Raw genomic sequence first — 21,922 nt, 5'->3', positions numbered from 1 at the left:
CAGGGGAAGGGGAAATTCTGGAAGTTGTGTTAACATAGTAAGCACTCTGTTCTAAGCTAGCACCTATGTTTATTTGTCATAACTGGGAGATGGGAGCTATTTAAGATTAAGTGGTGGAGGGAGGGGGTTGCTTCCTAAAATGCCAGCACTGCAAAAAACTGTTACTTGGGAGAAGCTGATTGGGTTGCTGTCAGAATAAATAATGAGGAATATGGGAAGGTCCCCAGAACAGTGCCAAGGTGCGGTAAGAGTACAGCAAGTGAAACTTCAAAATAACTCCCATCGCAGGTTTCCCTGGTAGTCCAGGGGACATGAGTTCCAAAGCAGGTGGTGGTGGGAGGGCAGGATCCCATTGCTGGGCAACGAGGCCTGTGCACCACGACTACTGAAGCCCACACGCCCTGGAGCCTGTGCTCCACAAGAGAAACCACTGAAATGAGAAGATCGCGTGCTAGAGAGAGCCCACAGGCAGCAACGAAGGCTCAGGGCAGTCAAAAAAAAAAAAAGATCCTATGGCAGTTTCCTCTCCATCTCCATAGCAATCATCATCTCTTGAAACATCACCTTAATCAGTCCTCCTGCTTATACCCTTGCTTCCTGAAGACTGTTCTCAATGCTGCAGCCAGAGTGGCCCCTATGACAGTTATAGTCAGAGTATGTCCTTCAGCTCACAACCTTGCAGTGGTCTTGTGATACCCAAGGTAAAAGCCAAAATCTTCTTTGGTCTCCAGGAACCCACCTGAGCTTCCTTCATTGACCTCGTCTTCTACTCTAGGTCTCAAATGAAAAGACACTGGCCTCTCAGCTAGCTCACTAACCACATCCAACACTCTCCTGCCTCAGGACCTTAGCACCTGCTGTTCCTTCTGCCCGGAAACTTTCCTCCAGGTTACTAAGTAGCTCACTCCTACCTCAAGTTATTGATATAATAACCTTTTGAATGGGACCTTCCCTGACAACCTTTTCCAAAGAGAAACACTCCCTCCCATGTTTTCTACCCTTCCCTGATTTTTCATAGCACGTATTACCTTTTATTACGTGAATATTACTCTTTTTTATGTATGATACTCATTGGTGTAGTTTTTGATTGTACGTATTATACTATGTATGACATTTATATAATGTATTTGTTGATTGACCCTGCTCCTCCCCACACCTGTCCCCCACCCCTTATCTCTTGTTGACTGAGGGCAGGAATTACGCTTGGCTCGGTGATGTATCTGCAAAGCCTGCACAGTGCCCGGTACCCAGCAGGTGCTCGGTAAATACGGGTAGGACCAAAAAAAAAGAAAGAAAGAATCAATCGAGAACGAAAGAACAGATGAACGAGCCTGCGGTCTCGACCTCGCCTTCCGGCCCTGGTTTAACCGCTTCGCGCTCCAGGTGAGGCTGGGGAGCCGAGCACAACGCGCCTGCGCAGCACCACCGGGTGGGCGTGCGCGGGTTGTAGTCCCGGAGCAGCGGCAGCACTCCTTTTCGAGGCGCGGCGCCCGCGGAGGGTTACATTCGGGGGAGGCGGGGTCTTCGAAGGCCGGGAGCTTTGTGGGGCGGGGCTCGCTGGGAGTCCGGGCGGGGCGGCTGCTCCGCGTGCAGTTGCTCCACGTCCGCCTTGCCGCTCACCCGGGGTCCCGCTCCCCGGCCTCTGCCGCCGCCCCCGGCTCGGTCCCCGCCCTGATCCCGGTCTCCGGAGTAGCTCCGGCCTTCCCGCCGGCCTTCCCCGCCGCAGCCATGTCCAAAGAACCGCGAGCCGGGCGGGAGGAGATCCTAGAGTGCCAGGTGATGTGGGAGCCTGACACCAAGAAGAACACGCAGATGGACCGCTTTCGGGCGGCCGTGGGCGCCGCCTGCGGCCTGGCACTGGGTGAGCGCGGGGTGCGCGTCCCGGGGGGCTCTCCGGCCACCTCTTGGCTGGACCAGGGGCTTTCAGAAATCGGGCTCCTCCCTTGGCCGTCCGAGGGACCACTTGGCAGAGAGACACTGCTCCTGGAGTCCCGGGAGCCCCTCTTCCTGGACGTTGGGGTCAGGGCCCATCTTAATTATTGGAATGGCCTCCTGATTTTCATCTTCCCGCCTCTGGGGGTTGGAGGAGCCACTGGACAGGGGGGCCCCCCCTCCCTAGGGGGTGGGACCCCTCCCTAGGGGGTGGGACATCTTCTGACTGTGGGGTTTTGCCCGCGTGTCTGTGCGGGGTGTCACTTCCTCTCTTTTCGGGGGGCCAGTCTCCTCTGCAGTATCCATCTCTCTGGTAGGGTAGCCCCTCTGGTCTTGGAACCCCTGTGGACTGAGAGATCCCTTGTTAGGCATTCCTACCTGTGAGGAGTGCTCCCTGGAGTCTTGCCCTCCCATACCGGGGGCTTCTGTCTCTCTGACCCAGGTCTTCTTTGACCCTTAGCTCCTCCCTTCTGTTGAGGGATGGGTCACTTGGCAGCCACATTACCTGGTGCTGACCCCTCACGGCGCCCCCCCACCTCCCCCTGCCGTGCCAGGCTGACCCTGCTAGAGGCCAGCTTGGATTCTGGGCATGGAGGAGATGGATGATGCTCAGGCAGGAGGCTGTCGCTGGGATTGGGGTGGAACTCCTTCCCTTTGTGTGTTTACACACCTAGCCCCAAACCGAACCTAGCCCAGTACGCCCCTCCAGCTCCCTCCCTGTCCTCAGGAGCCACCTGGGTGAGATGGCCCTTTTCTGAGTGAGAAGCTTTCCCCCAGCTCTACCTGGCTGTCCACCTACTTCCTGCATCCTCCCTTCAAGGATTTTTCATCTCATTGTGACCCTTTCCCCCTCATCTCGCCCCTCTGCCAGCTGCAGGGACTCCTGTGTTTCTGTTGGTGGCATCCCTGTCCTCAGGGAGCCCCACAGGAATGGAGACTTGGGTCGTCTGCCTTCCAGCATGGTCCCCTTTCCACCCCAGTGCCCGCATCTCCTTGGGGGCCCTGGTTTCCTCTTCCCTGAACCCTGGCTGGTTTTCCTCTTTCCTGTTTCTCTTCCCTTTAGTACCTGCTGCCTGCGGGCTTTGCCTGAGCAGCCTTGAAGCGAAGGTCTGGTTGGCCACACCTGGGCTCTGAGACTTACAATGGCTCCTTGTTGACCATGGATTTGCACATCCTGCCACCTGGCAGCTTCCATGTCCTCCACAGCACAGTGGGCGTCATAGCTTCCACAGGTAGCCCCTTCCCTTGCTCATCCAGCTCCCTCCTTCTCCTTGCTGCCTGCTCCCTGGAGACAGGTGTGGCTTATTACTCTTTAGGCCTTTTTTTCAGGTAATAGTTGGTAGGTTAATGTGTGTTGGATTGGGGGACAGAGTTGTTTCTTTTTGGTTACACTGCACGGCTTCTGGGATCTTAGTTCCCCCTCTAGGGATTGAACCTGGGCCCTCGGCAGTGAGAGCACAGAGTTCCAACCACTGGACCACCAGGAAACTCCCTGGGGCACAGACTTGATTTCCACCAAGAGCCAGGAGTGGAACCACATCCTGTTTTTGTGTTTCCGTGCCTTGATTCCATGTCTCTTTTTCTTCTGCCAGCTGTTCTCCCTGACGCTTTACAAAAATGATTTCACAGAAGGGCAGTCCTGTGAGATGCCTGAGGCTGAGCTGTCACCTCACTGCCGGGATCCTGAACTGGCTCTGCCACTTACTAGCTGTGTGGTCAGAGGGAAGTCACCGGATCTCCTGAGCCTTGGTTTCCCTCATCTGTAAAATGGGCATAATGAGAGGACCGACATCATTGGGTGGGCGTGAGGGCAATCAGGCTGAGCGCTGTGCCACACCTGGCCGGTGGGGGTGGCTGAGCAGACACTGGCAGGCACCAGTAGCCCCCAGACTGTCTGCCCACCTCCTGTCTGCCCTTCAAGGCTGGGACTGGTGGCCTGCTGGCCAGGGTGAACCTGCAGACTTAGTTTGGGCTTCTCACACTGAGTTGCAGTCTCCTTGAGAGACTGCATAGGAAAAGCAAGATTTCCAGCTTCTTTGGCAAACCCACTGGCCCGTGATGATGGGTTCATGTCCCCACAGGCAGCATCAGCTGAGCTGAGTGGGGCTCCTCTCTTGGTCTGGGAGTGCTTTAGACCTTGTTTTTTTTTTTCTCTTCCTCCTCTTCTACTCCTGATGGTTAACCCACCCTGCTTCTCTCCTTTCCACAGGCCTGGCCCTGGACATTTTGGGCTTTGCTTTAGGAGCCAACTCAAATGCTGTCTTCTCTGATTATTCTCTTTGACCACTTTCTTTTTCTCTCTCTCCAATTGCATATAATTTGGACTTTTAACCTGTCTTGCCTTTTCGTTTAGTTGTGAGCATGTTTTTTTTTTGTCTGTGAGGCATGTGGGATCTTCGTTTCCTGACCAGGGATTGAACCTGTGCCCCCTGCAGTGGAAGCATAGAGTCGTACCCACTGGACCATCAGGGAATCCCCTATTTGTGAGCCTTCTTATTTGCTTAAACACAGCACCCTTGAACTTGTGTTGTCTGTGCCGTCAGCAGTGGCTGGTGTGTGGCTGGTGGGCAACACTGAGCAAAGCTCTTGTCTGGATGTAGGGAGAGAGCAAGGGATGCGTCCTCACAGGCTGGCTCAGCCCTCCTGCAACCCTGAGATGGGATGAGTTGGGGGGCATTCCCCAGCCCCTCAAGACCGGTGTCAGTGGGAGAATTCTATCCTTGTGTTTTGGAGGGGCAGGGCCTCCCTGGAACTATGCAGTCCCTTCCAGGACCAGAACCGTAGGTTGGTTGGCTCTCGTCATGGCTTCCAGCAGAGTTCGTCTGGGAATCCACAGCATGCCCACCTAGACCTTGGGGTCCTCTGGGTGCAGACCTTGGGGGCAGCCTGCAGCCCCAGCCCAGCACATGTGCCTGTGACACTTGGCCTTGTTTGCAAGGCCCCAGGGGGCATACTGCACGTACCAGCTCTCGGTCATTAGGGGAGGCCGCCAGCTTTATGGTATGCATTACTTTTTGCTTTTTATACAGAGCCATTAAAAAAAAAATATATATATATATATATATATATTTGACTGTGCTAGGTCTTTTTGGAGAAGGCAATGGCACCCCACTCCAGTACTCTTGCCTGGAAAATCCCATGGATGGAGGAACCTGGTAGGCTGTAGTCCATGGGGTCGCTAAGAGTCGGGCACGACTTCACTTTCACGCATTGGAGAAGGAAATGGCAACCCACTCCAGTATTCTTGCCTGGAGAATCTGAGGGACAGAGGAGCCTAAGTGGACTGCCGTCTCTGGGGTCGCACAGAGTTGGACACGACTGAAGCGACTTAGCAGCAGCAGCAGCAGGTCTTTTAGCTGCAGCACATGGGGTCTTCGTTCTGTGTTGCAGCATGTGGGATCTAGTTCCCTGACCAGGGGTTGAACCCTGCCCCCTTGCATTGGGAGCCCAGAGTCTTAGCCACTGGACCACCAGGGAAGTCCCAGTACACGCTCTTCGGGAGGACTGGGCCAAGTGTCTTTACATCACAAACTGCAACTCATCTCTGTGTGCCAGCATCTGGGGGAAAACTGGCCAACACAAAGAAGGCTTGGTCTCCATTCTCAAACAGCTCAAGTGTCTTTGTGGGGAGAAGGCTCTCACAAAGGTAGCAGTGCTGAGCAGCGGGTGTAGGGGCCTGTGCTGCACACCTTCTGAGCTCCGGGGCTATTAGGATGCTGCTAAAGGGGGCTGACAGGACCTTGAGCTGAGATGTGAAAGGTGTAGGCGGGTCAGGATTCTCACAGGTGGGGAGGAAGAAGCCAGTGAAGAAGCCAGTTTGTAAGCGGGGCTTACAAACTCAGAGGCCTGCAGGGACCAGGCAGGTGATGAGATATTAATTAACAGTGAATGTTTAGTGAGCCCTTCCTACACGCCAGGCCTCATTTGGGAACTTTGCATGGATTAACTAACTTATTCCTCAGTAATCTGGCCAGATAGATGGGGCTTTCATCAAGGTTCTCAGCTGAGAAGCTGGAGGCTTAGAGTCTTGGCTGAGGTCTCGGAGCAGTGACAGTAGGGCTGGAGTCAGTGCCCTGAGCTGCGGTATTAGGTTGCCTCTCACATGTGTGTGAAGGGCCGGGTGGGCCGGCTGTTACCTGTTTAGCTGTTCGTCACCGTGTTGTGTGACTGCTGCCTGTTGCTTCATTGCAAATCACCCCAGGACTTAGTGACAGTAAATGACAGTAGACGTTTATTATCTCTCAGTTTCCGCGGGCCCGGCTTCTGGGAGGGGCTTAACTGGACAGTTCTAGCCCTGGGTCTCTGAAGGCTGTGTCTATCTGTTCTCATCTGAAGGCTGGACCGGAGCTGGCAGCCACACTGTTCAGGGGCTGGCCCACGTGGCAGGGAGTCATTGCTGGTTGTGGGCAGGAGGCCTCTGCTGCTTGCCACCTAGGACTGCTTGAGTGTCTTCCCAGCATGGTCACTGGCTTCTTGCAGAGCAGGTGATCATGACAACAAGAACTGCAGTTCCCTTATGACCTGACCCAGCCTCCCAAGGCACTGGGTCATTTCCGTAACAGCTGGTTGGTTCATTGGATCAGCCTGGCTCAGCCGGGGGCAAGGAGGGGACACCTGTTGGCCAGCTCCCACAATCAAGATGCCTGTCTTCTTGGGAGAAGTCAGAAATTCTGAATTTCATTCGAAAACCCAAATTTAGTATCAGCTGCTTCTGTTTCTTTCTGAGCATCGTGCAGTCTGAATGAGACATGCCTGTGGTTGGTCACTCAGGTGTCTGGATCATAGCCTCTGAGCCCAGGTTGGGGTGTATGTGTGCAAACAGAAGCCCCGGAGTCCCTGCTTGACTGGAGAGTTGTGGACGGTGGGAGAGTTTGGGCACAAACTCCACCCACTTTTCCATGGGTCATTGTGAAGTTGAGATGGTGTTGTGACCTCCAGCTCCTGGGTCGGCAGGCTGGTTACATTCCTCCACCCTGCTAGATGCTGTTGGGGATGCAGTTTGTGATGGGCTATCAAGGTCTTCAGGGGAGGCCTGCGTTTCAAGCTCTGGCTCCATCTCTTGTGTCAGCCTGGGCGGGGGGTGGTTGGTTTGGTGCCAGAGCTCTTTGCAATTTGTGAGGACCAAGATGATTAAAAAAAAAAAAGCCTGGGAGAGGGAGGACCTGCAGGGCCTGTTTGTCTAGTGCGGTTTCCCCCAGGCCTTCCAGAGGCTCTGCTGCTGGAGAAGCGCCCTGGGCCTGGCACTGCCTCCCTTGACGGGGAACATGGCAGCAGGCTCCTGCTAACATGCGCTTTTTCATCCCTGCCTCCTTGTCTGAGCTCGTGTGGTGCGGCCAGGAGGCCCGTCTTGTGTCACGAGTGATGCTCAGGGTAACAAGCTTGGGCCCTCCTCTCTGACAAGCACTGTTCTTAGTGCTTTCTGTGCTTTGACTCATGCAGTCCTTGCAGTGACCCCACGATAAGTACCATTATCTTACTTGGAAGAGACAGAGGCCCAGAGAAGATTAATGACTTGGGTGACATCAGCCAGTTTAGAGAGCGGCAGGACTTGCACCCGGGTGGTCGGCCCTGAAGCCAGTGTCTGAGCAGCATGCTCTCTGCAGTTGTCCCTGTGTCACGGGTGAGGATGCTGAGGCTCAGAGAAGTGAAGCAGCCAGCCCAAGGTCACTGTCTAGTAAGTGACAAGAGCTGAGGTTCGAAGCCAGTCATCCAGCCTGGCCCTGGGGGGCAGGTTAACCCTGCACTATAGGACCCAGGGCTGTCTCCAGCCCGTTTCCAGATGACACTCTGGAGAAACAGTCCCAGAGAGACAGCGTGGCCCGTCTGAGGTCCCCAAGCACTGTGTTGAGAGTCAGGGCTGGCTCCAGGCTCCCAGATGCAACCATCCCTGGCGTCTTTCCCTGTGAGCTTGATCGACCTGGACTGTGGCTCCTGGCTTGAGTAGATATAGGGCAGGGCTCGGGGGAGGTTCTTTTATAGGGTCTGGAGGACAGGCAGGCATCATTGCTGGGACAGCAGCTTCTCTTTCTTGAACTCAGAGCTCTAAGGGACCCCCCTTCCCCTCATCACAGCTATGCTGACTCTTCCCCCTTTGTTCTGATCTCTGCTGCCAGAGATGCCCCATGGCCTGGGCTCTTGGCTTTCTCCCTGGTCCTAGCCCCCTGCCCCTGCCACCCTGGCTCTCAGCGATTGCTCTCTTCCTCCGGTTCCCGTGTCCAGCATGACCGAGAACAAATACTGGATGCCGGGACTTCCCTGGTGGTCCCATGGCTAGGACTGAGCTTCCAATGCAGGGGCCTCAGGTTCGATCCCTGGTCAGGGTACTAGATCCCACTGCCATAACTAAGATCTGGTGCAGCCAAAAAAAAAAAAAAAAAAAAGAACTCTTAAAAAAAAATTAACTGGATGCCACATGGAGGAGGGACACTGCTAAGGGCAGGGATCACTATGTGTCATCCTCTGAATATACCCCCAGTGAGGATGATGATGAAAGCTGTAGTTGAGTGATGCAGTGAGAGAACTTGACTGTTGGTCAGCTTCCTGCTGAACTGTTATCATCCCTGGGGGCACTGGTGGATGAATTTAAAGTCCTGCTGAAAACATACTGAGATTAAAAAGGCCCAAAGGGGACTGGACTTGCCCATGGTTCCAGGATTAGAACCTGCTGAGAAGAACATGCCTCCATTTGTGTAAAAGTGGGAGGCAGAGGGATGTATTTGCTGACACATAAAATCTGCAAGGTCACACAGAAAAATCTCTTTCACTGGTTACCTCTGGACCAGAAAAGTTAGAGGGTTGTGGGGGTAAGAGAGAGGGAGGCTTTTTTTTTTTTCTCTTTAACCATGTAATCTTTTATTTACTTTGTAATTTTGAATCCTGTGGCTGTAGCACTTACTCAAAAATCAGAATAAGTAAATAATACAAAAAAATCCCCATAACGTTGTCTTGGTATGAAGAGTCATTGGCAAGCTTCCAGTACTGGACTGAATTTTTAAATCTATTTAGGTTTTCTGAGTTTGTAGGGTATAATAATGTGTTAAGTCACTTTCAGTTCAGTTCAGTTCAGCCACTCAGTCGTGCCCGACTCTTTGCGACCCCATGAACTGCAGCACGCCAGGCCTCCCTGTCCATCACCAACTCCCGGAGTTCACTCAGACTCACGTTCATCGAGTCAGTGATGCCATCCAGCCATCTCATCCTCGGTCGTCCCCTTCTTCTCCTGCCCCCAATCCCTCCCAGCATCAGAGTCTTTTCCAATGAGTCAACTCTTTGCATGAGGTGGCCAAAGTGTCATGTCCAGTTCTTTGTGACTCTGTGGACTGTAGGCTGCCAGCTTCCTCTGTCCATGGGATTCTCCAGGCAGGAATACTGGAGTGTGTTGCCATGCCCTCCTCCAGGAAATCTTCCCGACCCAGGGATCAAATGTGCATCTCCAGCATTGGCAGGTAGATTCTTTACCACTAGTACCACCTGGGAAGCCCCTAAGTATTTTATACCCGGCCTCATTGAAATCCTCATATTTGCCCTGTGAAGCAGGTTGTTATTAATCATTTCCATTTCACAGATGGGGAAACAGAGACATAGGACTTACAGAGCTTGCCTGAAGCCTCACAGCTAACAAATGGCCGAGCCGGGATTTGAATCCAGGCCTTCTGGGTCCAGAGTCCATGGTCTTAGGCATGCTGGTTAAGATGAAAAATCAGCTGCCTCATTGCTTTGGTTCTTTTAGGGGACTAGCAGTGGTGGGTTTGCTTCAGCAAAGACTAAGGTGCCCTGCTCTCCCAAGATCCTTTCTCATCAGATGCCTTTGAAGCCTTCAGACACATGTAACTCCATCTTGTCATTGAACTAAGTTTCCTCCTAAGATTTATCTGAGCTATATGTCTATTTTTTTCCCAGAAAATTATGATGACTTGTATCATTGGTCAGTTGAGTCGTATTCAGACTTCTGGGCAGAATTCTGGAAATTCAGTGGAATTGTCTTCTCATGCATGTATGATGAGGTACGTAGAAATTTCACTTACACATTCTTTTCTACATTGCAAAATCATTAATTTGGGGGGATTGTGGTTATGATTCAAGATGAAGTGTTAATTTGGGGGAAGACTAAATTCTATCTTATTTTAAATCCTCACAACAGTGGGAAAAAGTCATTGCCTCAGAGAATTGCTGGGGGATTGTTTTGGGGTCAAGAACCTCATGGGTACTCTGCAGACTTGGAGCCCCCTCGTGAGCATGGATCCCAGGCCCTGTCTTGCCACTCTGAGTGATCCTAAGAGTAGGGCATCACTTTGTTTTTGTTTTAATAAAAATTATTAGAGTTGTGGTAAAATACACATAACACAAAATTTTCAACGATGCTACATGCATTCACATAATTGTTTTTTAAACTATCAGTTTTGTTGTTAACTTGGATTTTATTTTTGGCGGTGCAGCATGTGGGATCTTAGTTCCCTGACCAGGGATCAAACCCATCCCTCCCCTGCAGTAGAAGCTCAGTCTTAACCGCTGGACCGATGTTCTTAACCTGGATTTTAGAGGAAAAATCCAAGCTCTTTATGCTCAATAAATATCCAGGGACTTGGAACTCTGTTATTCAGATAACCATTTGTTGTGTTGTTGGTTTCATTGTGAGGTGAGCCATTCTGAAAGGTTCACCTGCAGGCACTTGGGGAAGAAAACCAAGGTTCCAGCCCCTGAGTACAGAGGCAGGGATCCTGCTTTCTGAAAGCTGTGGTGGGAGGGTCAGGTAGGCCCTGCACTTTGACCCCCTGGTTTCCATGCTCCTGGTTACACCTGGAACGCTGGGTGGCTGCCATGTCTGTCTTATTTACTTTCTCTCATCAGCATCTTTCATAAAGTAGGGGCTTAATAATTGTTGACGGAGTAAATTAGTGGGGATGGTGTTTTCCGTTGGCATTAATTTTTTTAACATTAGCGAGGAATAATTGCTGTGTATAATTATGTATTTCAAGTGTACATGTGATGACTTAATATATATATATATATCTTGTGGAATGATTACCGAGGTAATTGACACAGTCATCACCTCACACAGGTACCTTTTTTTTTCCTCCCTTGGTGAGAATGCTTAAGATCTTTCAGCAGCTGTCAGGGACAGTGTACCGGATTCATTTCTATTTTCACTTTCCAGACTTTAGGCCAGGTCAGCGTTCTGTCCATAAAACGATCTAGCGTCGCTTGGGCTGGTTGGTTAGTTGGCTTCCTGGGATGTGGAGTCCCTCATGCGCGTCCTTGATGTTACCCTCTCGTGCATGTGTGTCTTGGTTTGCCGTTGTACCTCTAGGTCGTGGACACTTCCAAAGGGATCGCCGACGTGCCTGAGTGGTTCAAAGGCAGTCGCCTCAACTACGCAGAAAACCTCCTGCAACACAAAGAAAACGACCGAGTGGCCCTTTACGTTGCACGTGAGTCCCAGCAACTGCTCAGGTTTTCCTCTCTTAGTGTGTGTTTTTTGTTTTAATTTTTTGGCTGCACCAGGTGACATTAGAGATCTTAGTTCCTGGACCAGGGGTCGAACCCTGGCCCTCTGCCCTGGAAGCGTGGCTTCTAACCACTGGACTGGCAGGGAAGTCCCGGTTCTGAAGCATTCAGAATCTGATATCTTATTTCCAAACAATATCTTGGGACCTTTGGGTTTTATGTGTGTGTATGTGTGTACATGTGTGTGATGAGAACATAAAATAGTAACTTCACCATCTTAACCATTTTTTGAGTGTCCAGTTCAGTGGTGTTAAATATATTAACATTGCCATGCAGTAAATCTCTGGAACTTTCTCACTGAGACTCTGTACCCACTCAACATTGATTTCCCCTTTTCCTCCCCCAGCCCTTGGAAAGTTATATATATTAAAAAAATCACAACCCAATCAAAAGAATTCTTCACTTTATAGAAGCATTGCCAATAGTAAAAAAATAAATTTTTAAATGGCAGATTCTGAGCATGTGTCTCAGAGGTGCCCTTTCCCACAGCTTTCCTTTTCCGTAACGTTGGGTAAATCTGTATCTTGTTTTGCATTCTCTGCATCTGTGTAATGTCTCCCAGGCATGTTTTCTAACCTGTATTTGTACAGGTGTGAGTTTCAACCATGTCTGTGACTCAGAATCTCTCTCTCTTTTTTGAAAAATTTATTTTGTTTTTTGGTTGTGTGTAGTGTGGGATCTTAGTTCCCTAACCAGGGATCAGCCCCAAGCCCCCTGCAGTGGAAGCATAGAGCCCTAACCAGTGGACCACCATGGAATTCCCTAGAATCTTTTTTTGTTTTTTTTTTAAACTAAAAAAATATTTTTTTTACCATGTCGAGTTGGTTTCTGAAATACGACAACACAAATCAGCCATGATTCTACATACATCCCCTTCCTTCCTCGCCTCCCTCCTCTTCCCCCATCCCATCCCTCCAGGTCATCACAGTGCCAGACTGGCCTCCCAGTGCTACACAATCGCGTCTCACCAGCTGTCCATCTTACACCCGATAGTGTCTATATGTTGATGCTGCCTTCTCCATTCGCCTCACGCTCTCGCTTCTCCGCTGTGTCCGCAAGTCCATTCTCTGCATTTGCATCTCCTTTCCTTCCCTGCAAATATGTTCATCGATATCGTTTTTCTAGATTCCGTCTATATGTATTAATATAGTATATTTGTTTTTCTTTTTCTGACTTATTTCACAATGTATAACAGGCTCTAGGTTCATCCACATCACTGGAACCGACTCTAATTTGTTCTTTTTTATGGCAGAGCAATATTTCATAGTGTATACATACCACATCTTCTTTATACATTCACGAGTCGATGGACATCTAGCTTGCTTCCATGTCCTGGCTATTGTGAATGGTGCTACTAAGCACATTGGGGTGCATGTGTCTTTTTCGAAGATCAGAGCCTCTCTTTAGAGGACAGTCCATGGATGACCTATCCCTCTGCTGTTCCCAGGGGAAGGCAAGGAGGAGATTGCGAAGGTGACTTTTGAAGAGTTGCGGCAACAGGTGGCTTTGTTTGCAGCAGCGATGAGGAAGATGGGTGTGAGGAGAGGAGACCGGGTCGTTGGTGGGTATTTCTGGCTCCTGTCACTGTGGGAACAGGGGAGTGGCTGGGAAGAAATGTGGTGGAGTTGGGTCAGGTTGCCCATGGCCTTGTGTTTCCGTGTGCTGCACAAACTAGACCAGGAAGGATGATCACTGAAAGTATGGCCTGGCGGGAGTGAGCTGGGCTGTGAGGGTCCTTGGCTCTCAGCCCCAGCGTGAGCGTGTCTTCATGCTGAGTGGGAGCCAGTGTTCACAGCTATGTATTTTTTTTTAATGAAACATGGTCGTTTTTTAAAAAAAATTTTTTTTATTTATGGGACTGTGCCCACTCTTAGTTGTGATGCATAGGATCTTTAGTTGTAGCATATAAACTCTTACTTGTGGCATGTGGAATCTAGTTCCCTAACCAGGGATTGAACCTGGGTCCCCTGCTTTGGGAGCACTGAGTCTTAACCACTGGATTGCCAGGGAGGTTCCAAAACGTAGTCCTTAAATGAAACACAAGCCAGAGAGTTCATCAGTTGCGTGCATGCTCAGTCATGTCTGACTCTCTGCAACCCCTTGGACTGTAGCCTGCCAGGCTCCTCTGTCTATGGGATTCTCCAGGCAAAAATTTTGGAGTAGGTTGCCATTTCCTTCTCCAGGGGATCTTCGTGACTCAGGGATCGAACCTGAGTCTCATGTATCCTTCATTGGCAGTTGGGTTCTTTACCACTGACTCTTCCAAGGCTGGGAAAAGCTGGCTGCTGCATTTTCTGTGTCTGCCCACCTCCAACGCACTGGTTTTCGGAGGAATTTCGGAGGATAGTTTCCAGGCTGTGATTTCCGCTGCTTGTATTGACACGACTGTAGACTGATCCCGAAAACCCAGCAGAGGGAGTTTTATCAGTGGAGACTCACCTGACAGATTTCCTCCGCCGCACAGATGTCATGGGTGGTGCTGCCAACCTGCTCGTTTCCCAGATGAAAAACAGGTCCAGGGAAGAAAATTCACCAATTCATTTTTTTTTTAATGTGGAAAGAATTTCATTATAAAAACTGGTTGTTGATTTAAATGAGAGGGCTTCCCAGGTGGTGCTAGTGGTAAAGAACTCATCTGCCATTGTAGGAGATGCAAGAGACTCAGGTTTAATCCCCAGGAGAAGGAAACGGCAACCTGCTCCAGTATTCTTGCCTGGAGAATCCCATGTACAGAGGGGCCTGGAGGGCTATAGTCCATTAGGGTTGCAAAGAGTCAGACACAACTGAAGTGACTTAGCATGCATGCATGCAGACAGCTTCAGTTCACAAGGTTGTTAACGTAAAGTATGTGAAAATACTTGGCCTCTGGAGATTACTTTAAATAAGGAGTTAACTTTTATTTTTTTATTTTTGGGCCATGCTGCTTGTGGGTTCTTAGATCCCTGACCAGGGCTTGAACTTGGGCCCTCAGCAGCAAAAGAGTGGAGTCCTAACTGCTAGACCGCCATGGAAATCCCCGAGTTACTTAATAATGAGGCATGAAATTTCATGGCCAGGACATCTCATCACAGATCTGTTAAACAATCGATTGTAACTGTTTGGTGCTACAGCATAGGAGCAGGACCCCTGGGCCCCAGCTTCCTCATGCCAGGCGGGTGGCCACACTGTCCCTGGGGATCCCCACCAGGGTTTTCTCACTCAGCGTGGCTTCTCCCATGTAGTCCTTCCTGGTGAGAATTTGTTTAGCAGCTTCGAGGGTACCAGGCTCCCTGGAGTCAGGTGGCTTTCTTTTTGTACTTGGTGCTGCCTTTGGGCCTGTGGGTTTGAACGAGAACTTCCTCCTCCCCTGGACCTCGAGTTTCTTCATCTTTAAATAGGGCGGCAGAGAGGCTGACCTGACTGGTTGTACAGTGTCTTGTGGGTGAGAAGTCAGGTGTGCCTTCTCAGTCCTGGCCATCCTCCAGCATCCCGGGTGGGGCCAGTAACGAGGAGGCGTCCAGGGACAATTTCCAGTCCACAGCCAGCTGGGGTTCTTTGTGCTTTTTGCTGTGATGCTAGGGTCAGCGTTTAAGTCATTCCTTCCAGAATCAGACATCAGATCTCATTCTTAAACCAAAAGAGAGAGCTTCTCTGTCCTCTGGCCACACGGCTTCGCTCAAGGCACCAACCCCCGTGGCACTGAGGGTGTCTGTCCCCTGCTCCGAAGCTCACTAGCTCCTGCTGCCCCCCAGGGGCAGGTCTGCACAGGCCTTGCATTCTTGCTTCCTTCCCTGCCTCCTCACACCCTCACCTTTCCTCAGTCCTTTCCTGACTGCTGTCCTCCGAAGTGTCCAGCAGATCCTTTGTGGGGAGCCAGCCTCCTCCCACTGGCCTGTAACTTTACCTGCAAATAGTGTCACTCAGGGAAGCCCCCTGGTTGCCCCCGTTGGACCCTCAGGAGTCACTCAGGGAAGCCCCTGGGTTGCCCCCATTGGATCCTCTGCATCTCATCCTCTGTCTTCAGAGAATGTGTCATTGGTATTGGGTTGGCCAAACAGCTTACAGAAAAACCGGAACGAACTTTTTGGCCAACCCAAGTAATTTTCTGTTTGGTTTTTGTGATTATTCGATCATCAGTCTCCTCTGTTTGGCTCTAAAGTCCACGAGGCCTGGGGGGGGGTCCAGCTGTGAGGCTGCCCTCCCTGCCCCCAGGGGTCATGGGACCAGGACCACAGGCCAGGGTGTCAGCAGGAGAAGCCACTGGGCATGTTGGTATAACCGTTACCCATCTCCCCTCTCCCGGGGGTCTCACTGAAAGTTGGTGCTTGGCGTGTGTTTGCAGAGAGGGTGACCTTACCCTGGGGTAAGCCGTGTGAAAGGGCTGGACCCTGAGACTCCTTCTCAGATGATGGAGCCGGGTGTGCAGTGAGCACTCACTAAGTGTTAGCTGACTGGGCCTGTCTCAGCCCTGGATGGGATGTTCCCCTGTAGATCCAAGGGTTCGCCCTGGTTCACTGAGGTCTCTGCCCAGAGGCCGGCCCTGCCTCCTGTGCAGAAATCCACTGCCACTCTCTCTGCACCCATTTACAGCTGTCGCCTTACTGGCTCCCTGAAATCACGGGATTATTTGTATGTGTGTGTGTGCACATGTCTGTCTGTCGGTCCTCCTCCGGGACTAGAGGACGTGGCTTTGTCTTCTGTTCACGGCCCCACCTCAGTCCACGGGGGGCCTGGCACACAGTAGCGTCGAATGAGTATTTTATCGGATGACTGCGTGAGAGTACTGGGTCCGAGCAGGCATTTTGTGGTTGAAACCACAATATCTTGGGTTTTTCTCGCTCTAGTTTAATCTGCCTAGAAAAGGAACTCAAGAGACTCTTCTACCCTCCAGTGATTTTTCTTTCCTCCTATTTTTATTAAAAAAAAAAAAAAAAATCTCCCTTTGAAGGAAACACTTCTGAGAAGGAGAAACAGAAAACAGGGTATATGGGGGCACCTCTTGGCCATGCTTTTTTGGGGGACGTCTGCTCCCTTGTTCTTGGCTCCTCAACATCAGGCTGGTCCTGGGTGGCACCCCACCCCCCTCAGCCACCCCGTTTCTTGAGTGTCGCAGCTAGAGTACTGATTTGACCAGATGACAGTTACCAGGACTGGGGACTGTGCTTCCCAGAAGCGAGTGTGAGGAAGCCTCAGTGCAGAGGGGCTTGCGTGGGGAAACGCTTGGAGAGCTTTGCAGATGAAGTTAGAGCTGCTCACGACTCTTCCTCATCTGTGGATTGGGTATCTGCTGGCCATGTGTCAGAGCCAGCAGGGTCACACAACCTCCCTGGGTGGTGAGTCTCACCCTGCCTCAGGCCGTGGCACGGTGGAGACATGTCAGTTGCATTCACAGCCAGCTCTTTCCTCAGCAGCAGATGCCTGTCAACTGGTCTGCCATGTGCCAGGGCTGGGTGGAGCCTGGGTGCTGAGTGAGCGATGTAGGGCTCATGTCCCTGGAACACCCAGCCTGGGAGATGTGGTGAATGCATAGAAATGGAAGTTCCCACCACTGTTGTCAAATAGGCAATTCAGAGCTGCGGGAGGAGGAGCAGGGGGAGAGCTGTCCAGGACGCCTGGGGTGCTGAAGCAGAGAGGGTTTTTGTATAACCAGGGAGCCGTGCTCGGAGGAGGCCCTGGCCCTTCTGCTCCTGGCTGCTTTGTGCACAGATCCTTTCCTCTGGAGCATTTAAGACAATCTGTTTAATCGATCATAGTCTCTTTGGCTATAAAGGTTCTCTGCCTCTATTACTGTAGAAGCCTAGCCTCCTGCTTGAAGACGGGCCTGAGCCCCTTTCAGGCTTGTATATGTCTCTGCTCTGTCTTCATTCCCCTACAGCCTCTCCTCTCCTCCCTCCATCCAAACATCCACCCATCAGCCGGCCACAGGGCCTTGATCTGCAGGGTGTGACAGAAGGCATTTGGTAAACTAGAGAGCAAGACAGTCAAAGTCCCAGTCCTCGCAAGAGAACCAGTTATAAGTTGCCAGTTAGGATTTTCCTTAGGTGATTATTATGGTAAATCTGGCAAGGGAGAAATATGGCATGCTTTATGGGTGACTGGCCAGGGCACCTGAGTTCATGGAGTGCCCTTGGAGAAGGCTTACCTGAGGGAGTTTCGTTTGCATTCAGCGCTGAAGGATGCGTGCATGCCCAGTAGGGAGGGCTGGTGTGGGTGGGAGTGTCTAGACAGCTCATGCAACCCATGCAGGCCCTGAGGCAGCAGGCGCTTCAAACAACTGAAGAACTGAAGGCAGCCTATTATGACTGAGCCCAGAGTGAGTGCCAGAGCGGAGGGAGAAGAGACCAGGCTGGATCTTGTAGGGGTCACTGATCCGAGTGGGTTGGAGGGGGTGATGGCAGGAAGCGGTCAGGCTGGCAGCAGGTGATTGCAGCATCCGAGCAGGAGCTGTCCAGGTGGGTGGGGTGGGCCTGGCCCTACTCTGTGAGCCGTTCACAGCCAGCCCCTCTCCCCACTCCCGCCTGGCTCTGGGAGGTGCTTTTGGAAGTCTGCATCCTCACACCCTGACCAAGCATTCTCCCTGTGTCCTCTCCACAGGCTACTTGCCCAACAGTGCGCATGCCGTGGAGGCCATGCTGGCGGCTGCGAGCATTGGGGCCATCTGGAGTTCCACGTCCCCAGACTTCGGCGTGAATGTGAGTCGGGGTCCCCTCAAGTGCCCTGCATGTGCTGCCCCTGCAGGGGATCATTCCTTGTGATTTCTGCCTGATATATTGGGTCAGGGTGTGGGCAGCTGCAGGGTGGGACCAGCAAGATGGGGAGGAAAACAGCTTTACTATGACTTCCTGTCTCCCCAGCCAATGACTTGTGATCCATGGGAGAGGAGGAGCCAGAAGGAGCTTAATGTTTTTTTAAATTAATTAATTAACTTACTTTTGGCCGTGCTGGGTCTTCATTGCCACTCTTGAGCTTTCTTTAGTTGTGGCGAGCCGGGGCTGCTCCTCTGTTGGCAGTGCACAGGTTTCTCATTGCAATAGCTTCTCTTGTTGCAGAGTAGGGGCTCCAGGGTGTGTGGGTTCAATAGCTGAGGTGCATGAGCTAAGCTGCTCCGCAGCATGAGGGATCTTCCTGGGCCAGGGATTGAACCCGTGACCCCTGCATTAGCAGGTGGAGTCTTAACCACTGGGCCATCAGGAGAGTCCAGAGCCGAATCTTCTCTTAAGCCTACAAGTAAATGATTCTTCCTTCCTTTCTTTAATATTCCTCACGTCCAGCCATGTGTATTGGCTACATTAGTGTGTTACATGTGATGGGCAGTGTTCTGAGCATTCAGTAAGAAGTGCCCGACCACTGCCCTGGTGACTTCATGCCCACATGAAGTTTTCTGATGTTTATCCTCTGCAGACTGTTTTCCAGATTTGTTCACAGAAGTTCCTCCAAGGCCTCCAACATTGCCATTTCTGATCTCTTTTTAAAAAGTATTTTTAAAATTATTTATGTTTGACTGCGCTGGGTCTTCATTGCTACATGAGGGCTTTCTGTAGTTGCAGTGAGTGGAGGCTACTCTTGGTTGCTGTGAGCAGGCTTCTCATTTCGGTGGCTCCTCTTATTGTAGAGCGTGGGCTCTAGGTGCACAGGCTCAATAGTTGTGGGCGCATGGGCTTCGTTGGTCTGTGGTGTGGGGGATTTTCACAGACCAGGGAGCAAATCGGTGTCCCCTGCGTTACAAGGCGGATTCTTAACCACTGGGCCACCAGGGAAGCCCTCATCTCTTACTTTGAGTCTGAGCTTTGCACCCTATGTGGGAGTGTGTTGAGCCTTTTTATTTCCTTAAACCTGGAGGATACCAGGGACCAAGATGCACCAGCTGTACAGTGACCCAGGCAGGGGCAGGAAGCTGAGCCCCACATGGGGAAGGAAGAAACAGTGGAGCAGGACTTCTGGGACTCTCTACTTCCCGATCAGGGACCTCTTCTGGTTGCAGAGCCTTGGGGCTGAGGGACCCTCAGGAGCCATGAGCACAGTCCCCTGTTAGAGGACACAGTGGGCATCTTCCGAGACTGCTCTTCTTTTGCCCTGGGCGTGGCCCCAGCTCTGGGCATCCGTCAGAGCAGCCCAGGGGCCAAGGGCTGGCCTGGCTTTGCTGCCTGTGCATCCCTGGGCGAGTTGTTTATCCTCATGTGTAAGGCAGGGGCAGTGGAAAGAGAGAGTCTCATGAGACAAGTGTAGACCGTGTGGGCCTGTGATTGGCGTGGGAGGGTTGATACACTTGGACCATAGATGCAGTGATGGAGCTTTTCCAGCCTCGCTCTGTGACCCATGTGCCTGGTCCATGGCCAGGCATTTTGGGTGTGAGCTTGACACCGATGTCTGTCCTGAGGCTCGCTCTTCTGGAAAAGATTTCACAGTATTTCTTATTTTCCCCTGCACTACACAGAGGAGGGATAGACGTGGCTCTGTAACATGGAGGCCTGGAGCAGTGAAATGATTGGCCGAGGCCAGTCCTGGCCCCATGGGGTGAGGACTGAGCCCTGCTTTCAGGGAGAGGGTGGTCATCTCGGCCCTCATTGCTGGTGGCCATGATTGTGCCTCCTGGGGCTTTGCTGGGCCTCTGCCAGATCGCCTCCCGCCAGGACCGACTTGAGACTGAAGCTCCGGGGTGACTTCTTGATCCTCAAGGCCCTCCGTGAGGCCACGTGTGCTTGGGACTGGGCCATCCTTGTGGGAGCCAGTCCCTGGGCACTGTTGTCCTTGGATCTGTTAGCAGCCCTTGAGCTGTGTTGCCCGGAAGTGGTGAAGGTGCCTCGGGGTTGGAGAAGCCACGTGGCATGGAGGTTACCGGCAGGCAGGCTCCTGCCTGGGTTTGAATCGGGCTCTGCTGCTTCCTGGTTCCCATTCCTGGGGGCACACCGCAGGAGGCTTGAGGACAGCAGCAGAGCTCATCTAGGGCTGGGACAGCGCTTGACCCGCCCCCGAGCTCAGTAAATGTCAGATGTTCCTGATGTGGGATCTGGTTCCTTGACCAGGGATTGAACCCAGGCCCCCTGCATGGTGAGCGCAGGGTCCTAGGCACCGGACCTTCAGCGAAGTCCAGAGGGGTGGGTGTTTTTGAGTGAATTGGAACCTGTAAGCAGTTGTAAAGATGTTGGCAGAGCTCTGTGTGGCAGGAGGGGTGTGGCTGTGGCCTTCTAGAACCTGACTGAAGCTCGTGCCTGAGGGCGTCATAAGCTTCAGAGAGTAGAGGGCCTGAGTTGGCCTCTGGTGGCAGCTCTCAGCCTCCAGGTGCAGGGCGGGGCGGCATTAGGGGACAGGTCACCTCGCACTTGTTTGTAGCATCAGCAGCTGGCCCTGACCCCGTGCCTGTTCTCATGAGTCTGCTCTGTGCGGAATGTCACCACCACAGGCCACTCTGGCCGACTCTGGTCCCAGGTCCTGTAGTGTAGAGGACGCAGCCTGTGGGTACCGCTGGAGGGCGTCCCAGGCATTCCTTCCCTGGGTTGAGGCTGGTTTGGTTTTCTGACGTGGCGGCTGTCGTCAGACGCACGTGCGCACTAGATGGCAGCGTGGCTCTGCTCTGACCCTGACCTTCAGCGTATTTGATTCAGGGAAATCTTTGCCATGCAACGGCCTGAGTCTGGGGAGAGCCCTCCGTTCCATCAGAAAATGGCAGGGCCAGATATCTTTCTACTAAGATGCTTCACTTTGCCCTGAGTTCTGGGAGGTGGTCCTCATTTTGCTGAGCCCCTGGTGTAGAGCCAGAGGCAGATGGTCATATGTACAGTCTTCAGGAGTGAGTGTTGAGCAGCTGACAGTTCATGTATCAGCCTGGTGACTTCAGGGTGCCCCGGCTGCTGGTACCACCTCTTAGCTCCCAAGGGTGAGCCCTGTGTCTGGGAAGCCCTGGTCCGAGTAACCTGGACTTGCTCATGTGGGCATCGATAGCCGTGGGCTTCCCTGGTGGCTCAGACGGTAAAGAATATACCTGTAATGCGGGAGACCTGGGTTCGATCCCTGGCTGGGTTGGGATGATCCCCTGGAGGAGGGTGTGGAGACCCACTCCAGTATTCTTGCCTGAAGAATCCCCATGGACAGAGGAGCCTGGTGGGTTACAGTCCATGGGGTTGCAAAGAGTCAGACAGGACTGAGCAACTAAACACAACAAGGACCTGGTAGAAAGCAGTGACCCCAGAGCCTCAAGTATCTTCTCTGTTCTCTTCCAGTAGCTAAAACCTGCAGGAAACCCTGAGAGTTAATGATAAGATGGGGCCTGGGGTGGGAAAGGGGAGTCCTATGGGCCTGCGATGGCCCTCTTCAGCAGTGTGCAAATCTTTACTTAAAAAAGAGCCTCCTGGGGACTTCCCTGGTGGTCCAGTGGCTAAGACTGATCCCAGGGTGGAGGGCCCGAGTTTGATCCCTGGGCAGTGGCACCCCACTCCAGTACTCTTACCTGGAAAATCCCATGGACGGAGGAGCCTGGAAGGCTGCAGTTCATGGGGTCGCTGAGAGTTGG

At 52.1% G+C, this 21,922-nt stretch overlaps 1 protein-coding gene across 6 annotated transcripts in view; it reads left to right on the top strand.

Moving 5' to 3' along the window:
• The first annotated feature begins 1,591 nt into the window (after positions 1-1,591).
• AACS (acetoacetyl-CoA synthetase) overlaps positions 1,592-21,922 on the top strand; it is a 53,335-nt gene continuing 33,004 nt past the window's right edge. For 4 of the 6 annotated variants that reach the window (XM_042234509.1, XM_004017311.5, XM_042234512.2 and 1 more), the window contains exons 1-5: positions 1,592-1,861; positions 9,832-9,935; positions 11,240-11,360; positions 12,884-12,997; positions 18,010-18,107. In XM_042234509.1, the coding sequence (XP_042090443.1) occupies positions 1,729-1,861; positions 9,832-9,935; positions 11,240-11,360; positions 12,884-12,997; positions 18,010-18,107 (570 nt within the window). In that variant the 5' untranslated portion in view covers positions 1,592-1,728. The remainder of the gene's footprint in view (positions 1,862-9,831; positions 9,936-11,239; positions 11,361-12,883; positions 12,998-18,009; positions 18,108-21,922) is intronic. The other 2 variants (XM_060400749.1, XM_042234510.1) reach the window with 1 other exon arrangement.

This window comes from Ovis aries, chromosome 17, assembly GCF_016772045.2.
Source record: "Ovis aries strain OAR_USU_Benz2616 breed Rambouillet chromosome 17, ARS-UI_Ramb_v3.0, whole genome shotgun sequence".
NCBI classification, from domain to species: Eukaryota; Metazoa; Chordata; class Mammalia; order Artiodactyla; family Bovidae; genus Ovis; species Ovis aries.
The sequence above is the reverse complement of the archived record's forward strand: the minus strand, read 5'-3'. Positions and strand labels throughout refer to the sequence as shown.